At 38.8% G+C, this 15,856-nt stretch overlaps 1 protein-coding gene across 5 annotated transcripts in view; it reads right to left on the bottom strand.

Moving 5' to 3' along the window:
* The window catches only part of PHKA1 (phosphorylase kinase regulatory subunit alpha 1), a 104,623-nt gene that overhangs the window by 33,010 nt on the left and 55,757 nt on the right, over positions 1-15,856 (bottom strand). For 3 of the 5 annotated variants that reach the window (XM_040999648.1, XM_040999647.1, XM_040999646.1), the window contains exons 17-21: positions 13,584-13,662; positions 10,467-10,633; positions 8,421-8,597; positions 6,411-6,502; positions 5,578-5,717 (exon numbers count right to left, since the gene is read on the bottom strand). In XM_040999648.1, the coding sequence (XP_040855582.1) occupies positions 5,578-5,717; positions 6,411-6,502; positions 8,421-8,597; positions 10,467-10,633; positions 13,584-13,662 (655 nt within the window). The remainder of the gene's footprint in view (positions 1-5,577; positions 5,718-6,410; positions 6,503-8,420; positions 8,598-10,466; positions 10,634-13,583; positions 13,663-15,856) is intronic. The other 2 variants (XM_040999650.1, XM_040999649.1) reach the window with 1 other exon arrangement.

Raw genomic sequence — 15,856 nt, forward strand, 5'->3', positions numbered from 1 at the left:
GAAGATTTTCCTCTCTGTCTCTCCTCCTCTCTATATATCTGACTTTCCAATAAAAACAAAAACAACAAAAAAATCCAAACAAAACAAAACAAAGCAAAGCATCATGAGTTACAGCAGAAACAATGTTGAAAGGGACATTTATAGCATGAGGTGCTTACAATCAAAATGTTGCTTATGAATGATCTATTAATGAATTACAAGGACTTGTAATAGGAAGTGAGAAAAGTTAAAAATCACAGCAAAAATAATTGGATTTGAAACAAACAAAAAACACTGCAAATTGAAATAAGAAACAGCATTCCCTAAGGTGAGCAAAACAACCCTTCTGCCATATTAACAATGAGCATCACAAGATGATAACCACTTAAAAGTGCAGGTTATTTTTAAAACAACTGGATGTATAAAAATTTTACTTTGACATTGGGGAACTTTTAAGTTAACAGAAAGACCTGTAACTGCAGTCATTAAACTGCAGTGTCTAATAGAAACAGCATGGCTTTTGGAGTCAGAGACCAAGTTTTTCAATCTTTCCCTTTCCTTAGGTATACGATCTTGAGTAAGCTGTTTAACTTCTCTTACCCAGCTTCGTCATGTTTACAAAGTACAGGTGTCAATCTATCCCATAGGAAAAGTACAAAGGTTAAGTGAAGACAATGACTCATTTGGCCAGTCTATACTGAGAAAACAGCATAAGGCAATCACCTGGTTTCTGAGACTGTAAAGATAAATGAATCATATCACTGATCTTGAGAAGTATGGTCTAGTGGGCTGAGATATATACATAAACTATAGCACAAAAATGTAAGAATACTTGAAAAAGTTAATGAAAAGTAGAATTAAAAAGTTTTGGTGCAAATATTTTTTTTCATGCAATCCATGCACATTTTTGTTTCATAATACTCATTTCCATTAACTTTTTGAAGAACCTTACTATCCATGGATTTCAAAATAAATTTATCTTTTAATCCCATTTGTCCATAAAATCTTGGTGTACCCTTGTATACATATTAGTGGTTTGTACAGTTCATTATAAAGGATACCAATGGAACAATGGGTAGGGGGGGAACAATTTCAGAGCTGACTACATGGAGGATATAGCATGGGGTGAATCCTACTGGATGAGTACAAAGTTAGTCTGGTAAACAAGAGAATTTAGAAAAGAGCTTCATGCAAAGAATAACATGAGCAAAAGCAGGGAAATGAGAAACAGCACAGTGTTGCTGGAAAACTATCAACACTTCCACGTTGCTGGAACATCAATTACAGAGCACAGAATGGTGTCTGCAGGGTAAGCAGGAACTTGCCATTACAGACCATATTGAGGTTTTAGAACTTTTCCCTCTACTTCAAAGAAGCCACTGTGAAGAATTGCAAGTTCTACATTTATTTCAACTTTTACATTTATTCCTTGTTCATCTGTATAAGCAGAATAAAAATTATAATTACGATCTTTAGATCTTTTTTTTTTAAGTAACACTGAATAGAACTAGAAAACCAAACCAGGATTTGACAACCCCTGATTAAATAATGAAACTTGGCAATGACCACTGACAACTAAACTCATTTAGGAGAAAAACTAACAAGGAACTTCACAGCAGCAAGAACAGACTAAAAACACTTGATCAATTTTTAACATGACAAAGAGAGCATCTATCATGTATTGTTTGCCTCCTGGAGTGACATTAAAGGAAGTACAGAGTATCACCCAGGTAGTCGCCTTGCCTAAAAAGAAATTAAATCCAAGTCTGTTAATCCTATAGCTGTAACTATCAGTCTGTCAATCCCACAGATGTAACTATCATCTTCCAGGTAACACCAAAGGGAGCAGAACATGCTTCAACAACATCACAGGTATGCAACTGGCAAAACAAAAAAATGTGGAAAATGCTAAAGGACACACAATCCATTTTCTCAATAAATAGTCTAAGAAAAAAAAGAGCAAAAGAAAACTTAAATGTTAAAATCTCTGAGGACATAAAACAATCAAGTACAACATCTGGACCTTCATTGCATCTTGAATTGAATCAACTGTAAAGCACACGTTTATGAGATACAGAAATCTGAACACTGACCAGATACTTGATGACATTAGCAAATGATTTATATTTTAATATGTAATAATGCAGTTCCAGCTATATTTTATGGTTCTACATGTCCTTGAGGCTCAGGTCATTTTTTTTTTTTGTCTAAGTATCTGTTGTTCAGATTGCATAGTCTCCAGTGTTCTGTCTTTAAGTCACTGTTTCTATCTCTGTCCTCTATATTTTGCTGTTTTATTCTGGTTATTGTATTTTTCATTCCTAAGTTTTCTATTGGGCTCCTCTTCATGCGTTCTATTTGGTTCAAAGGGTTCACACTTGGTTGTTAAAGCATTTTTGGTAAAGTATTCTTTTAAAGATTCATTTATTTTTATTGGAAAGTCAGATATATAGAGAGGAGGAGAGACAGAGAAGAAGATCATCCATCTGTTGATTCACTCCCCAAGTGACCACAATGGTTGGAGCTGTGCCAATCTGAAGCCAGGAACAGGAGCTTCTTCCACGTCTCCCACGTGGGTGTAGGGTCCCAAGGCTTTAGGCCGTCCCCCACTGCTTTTCCAGGTCATGAGCAGGGAGCTGGATGGGCAGCAGGGCTGTTGGGATTAGGACCAGCACCCATATGGGATTCTGGAGCATGCAAGGTGAGGACTTTAGCTATTAGGCTACGGCACTGGGCCCTTGGTAAAGCATTTTTATGACCTTTTTTTTTTTTTTAAAGATAATTCCAACAGCTTTATCATTTTAATGTTGCTATCTGTTACTTTTTTCTTTTTCATTTAAGCTGAGATGTTCTGGGTCCTTGGTGTGACAAGAATTTGGATCTTTTTAAAACCTTGTTTTAATCAGTCTTTTCTGACACTGCATTATTAGGGAAAACAGAATGCTGCCTAATTGTATAGTGAAAATAAGTTTAGTTCCTTCATTTAGCCTTCACTGAGCAGGAGTGGAAATTCAGTTCCTTCTGTGGCCTTCACTGCTATTACATTGATCATTGAGTTGTAGTATAAGTCCTGACTGCATTAGGCTACCTCTGATGCCATGTAGCAGAAAAGGGCCAGGGTACCCCTTGCCATTGGGTGGGGGCGGAAGGTCAGACAGTCCACGTGGTCTCTACTGACACTTTAGCATGGAGGCCTCTTTCAAGTCAGAGAATATTAAAGTCCAAGACTGCTACTTGGCCGTCATTAACACGTGGGGGCAGTAGAAACACAGAGCAGTGCCTGTCTTGTTTATAACTGTGCAGGACCAAAGTCTGGACTTTCCACTTAGCCTTTGTTACTAGGGGTGAGACCACAGTTTTCTCTATGATTTCTGGTTGGAGCGATTATTGTCTCAAAGTTGTCTGTCTTTCTAGAGTGAACTTTTGTTTAATCTAGAGAACCAGGTTTTTCCCCTTGGGACTTGTACTGTCTGAACTCACAGTTTTAATCTGTTGGTTTCTTCAGGACTCAATACTGGGCATATGAGGCAAGAAAGAAAACTGTGGGACATCATTGTCATGTTTTTCCTTGGATGCCGAGGTCCTTATCTGGTCTGCCTTATTCTCTACACCTCTGTCTTGTTATTACTGTTATACAAATGCTATCCTCCTACAGTTGGCAGAAGAAACCAGGAGAAATGCATCTACTTCAACTTATCCAGAAGCAGAAATCCCATTGTAGCCATTTTTTAAGAAACTTTTTATCTTTTAGAAATAATACTGAAATGTTAGAGTAAAATGATAAAATATATGGTATATTTTCCAAAATAATATAGGGGGAAAATGGTGTCAAGGTTGATATAACATGAGTAGCCATGAGTTAATAATGTCAGCCCTCTGTACTAAAACATGTATCTTTTCTGAACATGTACAGACTTTTCACCATTATCCCCTACAAATATAGCACAACTATTTATATAGTAATTACATTTGATAGATAATCTAGATGTGATTTGAAATATACATGAGGGCCTGGCAGCGTGGCCTAGTGGCTAAAGTCCTCCCCTTGAACACGCTGGGATCCCATATGGGCGCCGGTTCTAATCCCGGCAGCTCCACTTCCCATCCAGCCCCCTGCTTATGGCCTGGGAAAGCAGTGGAGGATGGCCCAAAGCCTTGGGACCCTGCACCCACGTGGGATACCTGGAAGAAGTTCCTGGCTTCTGACTTCAGATCGGCACAGAACCGGCCATTGCGCTCACTTGGGGAGTGAATCATCGGAGGGAAGATCATCTCTCTGTCTCTCCTTCTCTCTGCATATCTGACTTTCCAATAAATGAATAAATCTTAAAAAAAAGTATACATGAGGTTAGTTATATGCAAATATTATACCATTTTTGTATAAGCAAGTTGAGTATTGGTAAATTTTAATATCTGCAGGGAGTCCTGGAACTAGTTCCTCCTGGATATCAAGGGAAATTGTTACTGTTGCACTTGGTAATTGGAGTCCAAAAGGATGTCGTTATACTACTATTTTCACTTTTTGTTAAGTTTGAAAATATCTATCATAAAAAGTAAAAATACACAAATAAATAAAGTCTACTCTTTCTTCTGTGGATGAGGTACTAGAGGGAGATATGATTGAGGCAGAACGATTGTTCGGACGCAGTAGCATTAGTCCTGGTGAGACAGCTGGCTTGAATAAAGGGATCAATAGTAAAAATACAAAAAAAAAAAAAAAAAGTATTTAAGGGAAAGGCTGGCAAGAGTTGGTGATGAACCAGACATGTGTAAGAGCTTGATGCTTAGGTAAGTATCTCAATGGAGATGGGGAATTTAAGTGTGATTCCAATTTTGACATCTGACTGATTTCGAGTGCTACTACTCCTCTTTCCTTTTACCCCTGTATCTGGGAAAGTGACAGACAAGTTCATACGCTCCTTTTTTTGGTGCCAGTGAGAATACTAATGGCAGTCTCACTCTGATTATAACAAAATTCAAATTCCCGTCACCTTTCTTTGACCTCTCAAACACTTTTGGAGAGCAACTTTGGAATCAGTTCCTTCGAGAAAGCTTAATTTGTGAGTAAAAAACATTACACTCTGTCTTGGCACATGTGTGGCATCATCAGCCTCAATATCCAAATTAAATTTAGGGACAGGGATCCTGTTCTACTCCTTTATGGTGACCCCAATATAAAAAGAGAAGGTGTAAGTGGGTGTAAGGAGAAACTCCAATTTGCACATATTACATCTGAGATACCTGGATACAAAGCATATTGGGTAGTTTCTGACACACAGAAAACACTCACATTTGTTAGCTTCTTTATAAGCCCCAAAAAGTTTTCTTCTTTTGAGTTAAGAATTTCTCTATAGATAATATAAAAATGGAGGCTAAATAATAACCATCATAATGATAACAATTCTTACCAGTTATTGAAACGGGTATAATTCAAATTTTACAAATGATGACAGTGACGGCTTTAAAAATCTTAGTGTGTAGATTGCTTACCTATATTCAAATCCAGAAGCATGACACTACAAAGCTCTGTTCCATTTACTATGCTATATTTCCTTTCTATGTGAAAATTAAAGTAAATTAATAATCGTCATCACTTACTTCATAGTATACAGCATGTAGAGGATATCAGCTTGCTCCTGTAAGCTTGAGGTCTCCTTCAGCTGTAAGACCAGTGCTTGGAAGTCCACCTCCCCAGACTGGTCTCTAGGAAGATGGATCTCTACATGAACAGCTGGCACCTTTAATTTGAGAAACGATAAAAAAGAATTAGGTCAATCAGGGCTCAACTTCAATCAATTCCTGGAATGAGCCATATTTTCACACCCAAACTTTTTCCATAAAAATTTTCTCAATATCAATGAAACCTTCAGCATGTACAATGCTGTAATGTACTTTTCTTAAAGTTTGATTGCAAAAATTTGTCTGGGGCTGGCATTCTGGCACAGCCGGTTAAGCCTCAACTTGTGACACTGGCATCCCATATCAGAGTACCAATTCAAGTCCTAGCTTTTCCATCTCATATCCGGCTCTTCTTTTCTTTGCTGATCTGTGTGGAAAGGCAGTGGGGGATGGCCCCAAGTTTTAGCCCCTGCCATTCATGTGGGAGACAATGATGGAGTTTTTGGCTACTAGCTCTAGCCCACCAACCCTGAGTGTTGGAGCCATTTAGGACATGAATCAATAGTTGGAAAATCTCTCTCTCTCCATCAACACTCCCATCAATACTTGTTGCCCTTCCAACCCAATCAATCTTAGAAAAAAAAAAAAAAAGAAGAAAAACTTGCTCATTTTAAATGTGAACTGAGAAGGACATGTATCTTCACCAGGATAGTATTTTCTCTACCCAGACTTACTAATAAGGAGTCACACTACTTTCTACAAAGCAAGTGGTTTTGCAAAAATCTGATGGAAATATCAATGTGCAAGTTTACCTGGCCCTCCTGTGGGGGAGGAGATGAGTCAAGTAAGTTGAGTGAAGGTCGAGAACCCTGAAATATCTTTGTAGGAAGATACATGTGAACATCTGCAAGAGGTTGACATTTATTGGAAAGGTTAAATAATTATGAGACAAATGCATGGTTGATCCCAACAATAAGGTCATAAATGGGTCAATTCTTTATTGAACATGAATGATAGCTTTCTCCAATCTTGGAAATATCAACAAAAAGAAATGAGTATTAGGTAATTTAAATAATGTCCACATTATAAATATAATTTGAATTGATTTTCTAGAATTATAGCATAATTCTGGACATATAAGAGATTATATTTACTCATATAATAGTAGAATGGTGCTATCACTGATCTATTGATAGACTATCATACATAATAGAAGGACCTTCCTTAATGTTTTATATTTTCTAGCTTTCTAAGGAGGATATCTGGTTTCTAGCAGTTGGATTTCCCTGAGAATATGTGGACGAATGATCCTGTCTATGAAATGAAAAAAAATTTAGTGGCTGACCAACTTTGAGATATTGCTATGATTTTTTTTTTTTACTTTGTCTATTATTGAAATACTTACCATAAGCTAGGAAGAGACTAGTCATTTTCCCTATTTACAGATACAGAAACAGAGATACAGAGCTCAAATAAACTGTTCCAGCAAGTAAATAGCAGGGCTGGGAGGTTGCTTGATTTTTAATCAAGAAGTGTAACAAATAAAGCTCATCTCTCCACAAAAGCGTTTTTCCCTGAAAGCATATCCCAGGAGTAAGTTGAATATTTCCTTGTTAAAATGTTTAGTGATTCCCCAATGTTCATGTTTAATATCTTTGGTTAGTAATGATCAATAAAGTTTAAGGCAGCAGGGGCATGCATCTCAATCATTCTCATTATCTGTCAAATGTTAATATTCCCGTCGTTTCCATGGCCAAGGTGCCCTTCTCTCCCTTCATATGCAGTTACCATAGCCACACTGAACTTTCTTAGGAAGCATGACTACTCCTGACAAAGGAGGTACCCTCCATTGAAAATACTACTGGATGAGGTAGCAGTCAGGGGAGGATATTGGCAAAATTGTGACTCTACATTTTTGGAACAGTAACTGGAAAATTTATAGCTGGGGGCTGGTGGTGTGGTGCTCTGGCCCTGGTATCACATATCAGAGTGCTGGTTTAAATCCTGGATGCTCACTTCTGATTTGAATCCAGCATTTCCAATGTATCCAGCAAGGTAGCAGAAGATGTACCAAGTACCCTGAGCTTATGTCTTCAATGTGAAAGACCCAGATGCAGCTCCAAGCTCCTGACTTTGTACCACCTGAGCTCTAGCCACTGCAGCTCTTTGGGAAGAGAACCAGAGGATGAAATATGTCCCTCTCTCTCTCTCCCTGGCTTTCTCTCTCTCTCTCTCTCTCTCTCTCTCTCTCTCTCTCTCTCTCTCTCTCTCCCTCCCTCCCTCCCTCTCTCTCTCTCACACATACACACACACACACCTATTCCTTTGTTCACTCTTCCATTCAGACAAATAAACAAATCTGTTTTTTAAATTAACAGCTAGCTCAAAGGAATCAAACACGATTTACTAAAGTGAGACTATATCTCTCTTTCAGTTGTATGATCAGCTTGTGGAAGCTCTACAGTGCTTCCTCATTAAACAGAAGTATTGTCAAAGGAGTAATTTTTACAAATAAAAGGTCCCTTTTTGTATGCCACCTCCCCCCCCATGATATTAAAAGTGAAGATTCTCCATGTGCCTTGGTCTGCCTTCTCTTACTGTGTTACTGGTTAAGCCACACAACAACACTACCTGCAGGAAAACTATATATAATTCATTAATTATACAGATACTGAGTGTCTAACATGTTTTAAGTGCTGAGATGTTGGAGATAAAGCAGTGAACAAAACAAAGTTACTGCTTACATTGTCATCAGTGCCCACCCCCATCCTGGTCTTCACGTCATCCTGTGCCTGACTCTAGTGAGTCATGGCATTACTCACTCTGTACATGCAGCTCCTTGGCCTTGGTCACCAAGGACATTAAGTCGCAGGTTGTTTGCACAGCGGCTCGGAACCGATTTAGCCCTCCCTTCTGTGAGGCAGGTGATAGTTTAGGATGGGGACCAGTGTGTGCCAAAAGGTGATCTAAATAACGAGTAACTTCATCAGCACAGCGAGCTGCAAAGTTAGTGGGGGAGGGGAGGGGAAGAGGAAAAACATAAATATTTTAGATATTTCACAATACCCCAGTAGAGAGAATGATTTGCTCCTGTACCCACTACACAGCTCTTGGAAGTGGGTTGCTTTTGGCAGGGAGAAAAAAGGCTTGTGAGCATTCTACAACTTCACAGTTTCATGATTTAGAAAATATGTCTATTTTCCAGAACCCACCTGTTTTTCCGGTTTTGCTGAAGCAATGTTAGGGTTCCTGAAAGCAGAATGAACTTTCTCCAGGAAAGGTGCAACAAGCATCTCATAGATCGTGTGAGTGTTTGTATGCGTGTGTGTGTGTGTGTGTGTATGCACATTTGTGTGATGTGTGTGGTGGTGGTGGCAGTAGTGGAGGTGGCAGTGGAGGTGACCTCTGCAGGAGGTCGAGAAGGAGAACAAGGCCCTTCAAGCTCCAATAACATGAGGAGACGTGAGTGAGAAAGGGTTAAATGAAGACAAATATCTTCCACCAAACATTTGGTTTCCCTATTAAATAAATTTCATTTTTCACAATTACAATAACCAGTGAAAAAACAATCTTCACATGGCTTTGGTATAGAAAGGAATACTGATCAAACACTAGCCCTTTTAGTCATCTCATTTCTTTATTCACCAAATATTTATTGGTTACTATTACCAGGTAGTGTACTAGGAGCTGAGGCTTCAATGGTGAAGAAGATATATACGTCTCTATGGTTTTTGGCTTTCTATTCCCCACACAACTTTTAAATTATTATCTCTGAAAGTGGATACTGGAAACAAAAACATACACATACCCTGTGAATACTTAATATTTCAGCCTATTTATGGATATCCACATATTTTACACAAGAAAAAGCTGTCTTTATCAATGCTGAAGTCTGCTCAGTCAGGTATGAATCATCTAGCATTTGGATGATCTTCAGGGATCTTTTCATATTTTTTTTTGTGCTCTGATATTACTAATGGGAACTAGCAGAGCTTTAAGAATAGAACTCATATTCAGTGACTTCTCAGTGACAAATACTTTATCCTTGAGTTGAGTACAGTCTCCATGGGTGGTGGGTTATGTAATACGTAGAGGGGAAACTCTCTAGCTAGAGAACGGCTGCCAAGCAATAAGCACACTCATTGTGAGACCACTCATGAGTAAACCAAGAACGGGAAAGTGACTCAGACTATTACAGTACCAAATGTAGTGATAAATAGCACTAAAAAGTTATATTTCAGAAAGCAAGTTTCAAGTGTTGTATGCCAACACAGATTGTTGATTATTATTAAAGACAATTAAACAATCTTTCTTTTGATGTACTTTTCCAACAAAGAAATCCAAACTAGCTTTAGATCTTATCAAAATAAATGCCGAGTGAAAGATGTGGGACTTGGTGAGTAAATGCTGTGCTCAAACAAGCATACCGACTAGCACACAGGCCTCTCTGGAGACTCTCATGTGCTCCTTCAATAGTCCACACTCTTACAAAGTTAATATTTTAATGTTTTTTGATATCAAAAAGGTAATACCGTATATGTATAATTTTCCTATTTCATAATTGAATAAATGTCTCTCAGTCACCACTGCTTCTTCCAATACAAAAATGATCAGCCACTTCACATGCCTAGGAAACCAATTCTCCCAGTTTTAGTAACGGACAGTCCAACACCATGTTCCACAGTTACCACAGGGATATTAGACTAAAAACTAAAGGTAAGTAGAAGGATGAGGCCAAACAAAAGTAGAAATCTAAGTGTATTAAACAGGAGTGAGAAGTGAGACTGCTGGTAGCATCAGCTATTCAGGACTATGCTAGACATGTGTATTCTTGTCTAGGCAGGATAGTGCTTACGAACCTGTCTTACCAGTACTGGTTGGATTGTAATCTTCCATCCAGTCACCTGATTCCAGCTCATCACAGTTGTCATCATAATCTTCACTGTATAGGTTACCCTCAGGTCCGGGGTCCATGAAGCTCAAGTGTGTACAGCAAGATGTTGTCAAAAATTCTGATAATTTACCTGTTTGGATCCTGAAATTTAGAACGTAGATAGAAATCAGAAAATCAGATGTTTAAATTATTTATTAGTTTGAAAGGTACAGTTGCAAAAAGAGAGAGAGAGAGAAAGAAGAGAGAGGGAGAAAGAGAGGGAGAGAGAGATTGAGAAAGAGAGAGACAGAGAACACTCCTCAAGTGGCAGTAATGGTTGGAGCTGGGCCAATCTAAAGCCAGGAATCAGAAGCTTTAACCTGGTCTCCTACATGGGGCAGGGGTTCAAGCACTTGAGCTAGCTTCTGCTACTTCACCAGGCACATTAACAGGGAGCTAGATTGGAAGTGGAACAGTTGGGACTCCCACCAGTATCTATATGAGATATTGGCACTACTGGCAGCAGCTTTACCTACTCTACCACAGCAATGGGCCAGGGTATGGACCAGGATAGATTCTTTTAAAACAACACAACCTTATTGGTAAAAGGGCATATGGTATGGTTTGTTTATGTATTATTAATGTTGATACATTAGTACAAATTTTAGAAAAGTAAAATGGTATAGAACTGCTAGGCATAATGTTCAGCTTAAATGGATAGGGGATTGTGTTAATACAGAGTACAATTACAGGTTCATAATCTATTGCCAGAACAATTTTGTCTCTTTCACCGACATAAAAAGGCAATTCAAAACTTCATAGAAATACATTTCATTTTTTTGCCATCAAAATAAGCCCATCTTTTAATTATATGTTCCACAAACTTACACTTTTTTTAGACTTTATTTATTTGAGATACAGAGGGAGAAAACAGCAAAAGAGAGAGTGAAAAAAAGGTTATTCACTGGTTCACTTCCCAAAGGCCTAGGAATAGCTAAGGCTGGGCCAGGCAGAAGCCAGGACCTGGGGATTCCATCCACATCGCCTATATGGATGGCAGAGACTCCACTACTTGAATCATCATTGCTGCCTTCCAAGGTGTGCAATAGCAGCAAGATGGAGTCAGGAGTGGAGCTGGGAATCAAACTCAGCATTCTCATATGCAGTGCAACTGCCAAAGTGGCACTGCAACCATTTTAACCACCTCTCTGCTCCTGACTGGCCACCACGAACTTTTCGAAGCACTCTCATGCCATGTTGCTAAACTGCCAAACATCTGGTTAAATTTTACATTGGCTACTACAGAAGCCGAGAGGACGAATGAGTCATCATAAATCTATCGCATCATTAAAAAAACTGCGGAAAAAACCACTTGAACATAAAAGAGGGTACTTGAAAATTTTATAATTTATAGTAGACTATAAAACATATCTTCCTTTAATGAGGACGACTATAAAATCTTAAGGGAACGTCAATAGTACACATTTTCCGAGAAATCTAGCTTGAAGGGGCTGCCAGTTGTCACACCCTGGAGATTCCGAACATTGAATAAAGAATTTGTGAATCTATGCTAATAGTAAACTACAGATAATAGGCGAGAGAGGAAAGCTCCTTTTAACGTAACAATTTCAACTAATAAATGTACACAGAGTGATAGAAAACACAAAAACACCGTTTTATAACCCCGATGGTGATAATCAATTCAGACTGCTGGTGTTGGGGAAAGGATATGGAGAAACCTAACAGACATCACTCAATCAAGTGATCAAGGTTGACTTCACTAGCAATGTGGCAAGCTAATCTAATGTACCACCTGACTTGATGCACTGAGAAGGACAGCAGGGAATACTTATAATTTTGTGTTGTGTTTTCTTTTACACACACACACACACACACACACACACGTGGTAGCACTGTAAATTCAGAGTGGGAAAGGAGACCACTCATCCAGGTCAGCACCCCAGCCACCTCCCACTGTCCTTTTCTAGGGGGTCAGCACTTTTCCATGAACAGTGTTTTCAACTATCTTTGTTTCTGGTTGATTCTGAGTGATGAGATTAGTTTTGCTGCTTTTGTTGATGCCTAACACTTTGCAGGAAAAACCCAGACACGAGTGATTCCTTCATAGCAGCAGTCCGCCCAGGCTCAGGACCCTCCCCTCTCAGCTCTAGTCCCAAATAGTGTTGTTAGTCCTTGGAAATGAAACTGTCCATTCAAAAACCCAGGTCTCCTTCTGGAAGGGAGGGAAAGTCTCTGAACTCCAGGTTTGCTGGCTGGGAGGCCCCAGTAGCACCTCAGGAAGTGATCCCCAGTGTGATGGCCACAGAACACAGTACATGGGGACCCCACCATCAGACATAAATGTGTGAAAACGGTTATATAAAATGACATTTCATAGGAGCGCTGGCCTTGTGGTGCTTCCTGTTAACCTGACATCCTACACATGTACACCAGTTCAAGTCCTAAATGATCAACTTCCAATCCAGTCTCTTGCTCATGTACCCCGGAAAATATCAGATAACAGTGCAATGCCCCTACCATCCATTTGGGAGACCAGGAAGGATTTCTCCCTTCTGACTTCCTCTTGGCCCAGGCCTGACAGTTGGTGCCATGTGGGGGAGTGAATCAGTGGAAAGAAGATCTTGATCAATCTCTAACTTGCCTTTAAATAAATAAATCTTTTGGAAAAAAAAAATCAGACCATGCACAAGTATTTTTGGATCAATGCCAAAAACCTTTCACTATGGAAAAGAAAGCAAGAGAGGGAAGCATGGGAGAGGGCGACACACAGTGGACAAAATGTTAATAACAGGTGAATCTTGTGAAAGCATGAGTGCTCAGTAATATTACAAATTTCTAGGGAAAAATGTAAAGAAAAGCATTTGGTAATTTCCTTTTGTTTTTGAATGAATACACTTCCTCGTCTCCTGAGAACTGGCATAGGTAAATTTCCAACTTTCCACTATTACATTAAATTCATTGACCAAGCCTATCAAATAATAGCTATACTGAGGATGTTGGATTCTGTTATTGAAGACACACGGAAAAGCATCAGAAACCTGTTATTACTATACCAACCTCCCAAGTTTCATTTCACTAAAAGGTCACTTACCTTGCCCCACCAAAATAGCCATCCTGCATTTTTCGTAGTGCTGCCAAGATACTTGAATTCAAGCTGGTTCCATCTTCATCTTGAAATGAAGAGAAACTTAAATCAATTTTTGTGGTTTTACCTTTGAAGTAAGGGCAACCCGGTAACTTCAAATCAACATCCCAGAGGTAATGGTTCAAACAAGGCACTCTTCATTGATCACCCTGCATTTCCACAATTCAACTGAGAATCAACAACATTAAAGACTAGGCAAATGACAGGGAACGATGACCAATAGACAGTTTCTCAAAGATATTATCTTACTTATCATAAGGACTTGCTTAGCATACTGACCTATGGAAAATACTTGGTGAATGTTGACAATAACAATAGAAACGAATTTTTCAATGTTCTGTGTGAAGCGCCATGCCCAATATTCCATAAATCATATAATGAGCTTTAGTTTACTTATGTATATAGGCATACAAATATTCCCAAATTTACTAACCACCTGATTCTATCTGACATGGATCCTATTATACATTTTCTTACCTGATCTGGCTTTCTCTAGAAAACAGACTGTTTTTACATTATAATCAGCACTGTAGTGATGATCAACGCACCTACATCTTGAATGCATTTATTCTAATATATCCCTAGGTTAAATTCTTACATTTAGAAATGTCAGGGCAAAGGAAATATTTACTAAAAATATTATGGGGATTGCCAAGATATCTTCTGAGAAAGTTGTTCCAATCGTTATTTCCACCCACAGTATGGAAAACAACTGTTTCTCCACATTTCTAAGAATAATATTACAAATCTGATAAGATAAAACAAGAAGACATTGTTTCAGCTTTAGCGTTAGGAGAACGTATGGACTGCCTGGTCATGTCTTTCTAATGTTTGGTTATGTAGTTTATCTTTTTATAATTGATTTTTAAGAATCTTTATACTGGGCCCAGTGCAATGGCCAGAACGGCTGGGGCTGGGCCAGGCAGAAGCCAGGAGCCAACAGCTTCTTCCATTTTTTCCATGTTGGGGCAGAAACCCAAGGACTCGGATCATCCAACACTGCTTTCCTTAGCAGATAAGCAGGGAGCTAGCCAAATTACAAGTGAGGTAACCTGAACTTGGACCAGTGCCATATGAGATGCAGGCAGCAGATTAATCCACTACACCACAACATTGGTACCTTCTGCATGATTTTTAAAGCTTGTTGTTGGAGCTCCTTTCTCAATTCTAATGTTTTTATTATCTGGATTTTCCTTTACTTTCAAATCTATATCAGATTTCAATGTGACCTCATCCACGTCTGTCTTTTACTTTTATTTTTTTAAATTTATTTTTTTAAATAATCTTACATAGTTGATTAGGGTACAAAGGGTCAAGGGCTATAGGAAAGTGGGTAATATCATTGTTTCCACAACAATATCATTTTTTCCCTGTATCTGGGGTCAGGGGAGAAACAAAGGGAAAAGCCCCACCCAGCCTCCCACCCATCGCAGGTCCCCTATGTGAGGTGCACTGAGGGTCCTGCTCAAGCAGTTTTGATAGTTCAACAGTTCTGAATTGCTGCCAATCTCATCGTTGCAATCGCAATGAAACCTATTCAGAATCCACTGGCTGACACAGTCTCTTCATGGATGGGGTTCTGAGATTAGCAGTTCAGTTGGAGAGATCTCTAAATAAACTTCATCCTTGGGGTTGGGGGCGGTTTGCAGCTCCCTGCAGTGTGGCAGATGTTCGGGGTGCCCCTGCCAGGCCGGATCCAATGCTGGGGACTCAGGCCAAAGCCACATCTGTCTTTTAAAAATGAATGTTAAATGCTATAAAACATTTTCCCTCATTTTAATGTCTGTCTATCTGTATTGCTATAATTGAAGCAACAATTTAGTTTTTTTATTCACTCTGAATTTGTCTTAACTGGTGTTTTTAGGTTATTTAAACCTGATGCAATGATTGACAAGTTAAGAGTTGTCTGGTAATTTATCTACTGTTTTCCTCTTGTTACCTCTGTCTTGATTATTCTATCAGAAAACTGGATTGAAAAGTAGAGCAGCTGGCAGGACTCCAAGTGGCACTCAAGTACAGAATGCAGGCATCACAAAGGGCATCTAAACTAAGTCACAATGCCAGACCATATGCATGGCAATTTTGCCTATAACACCTATGGATTCGTTAGTTGTTCTCTAGCTATTGTATTATGTATAAAGACATACATGATGCATACCTCACCATCTACTAGTATCAATATTAAGCCAACTAAAACATTGTGTAGAAATCTTTGAAGT

Source organism: Ochotona curzoniae, unplaced genomic scaffold (genome assembly GCF_017591425.1).
Source record: "Ochotona curzoniae isolate NIBS_2020 unplaced genomic scaffold, NIBS_Ocur_1.0 scaffold_1852, whole genome shotgun sequence".
NCBI classification, from domain to species: Eukaryota; Metazoa; Chordata; class Mammalia; order Lagomorpha; family Ochotonidae; genus Ochotona; species Ochotona curzoniae.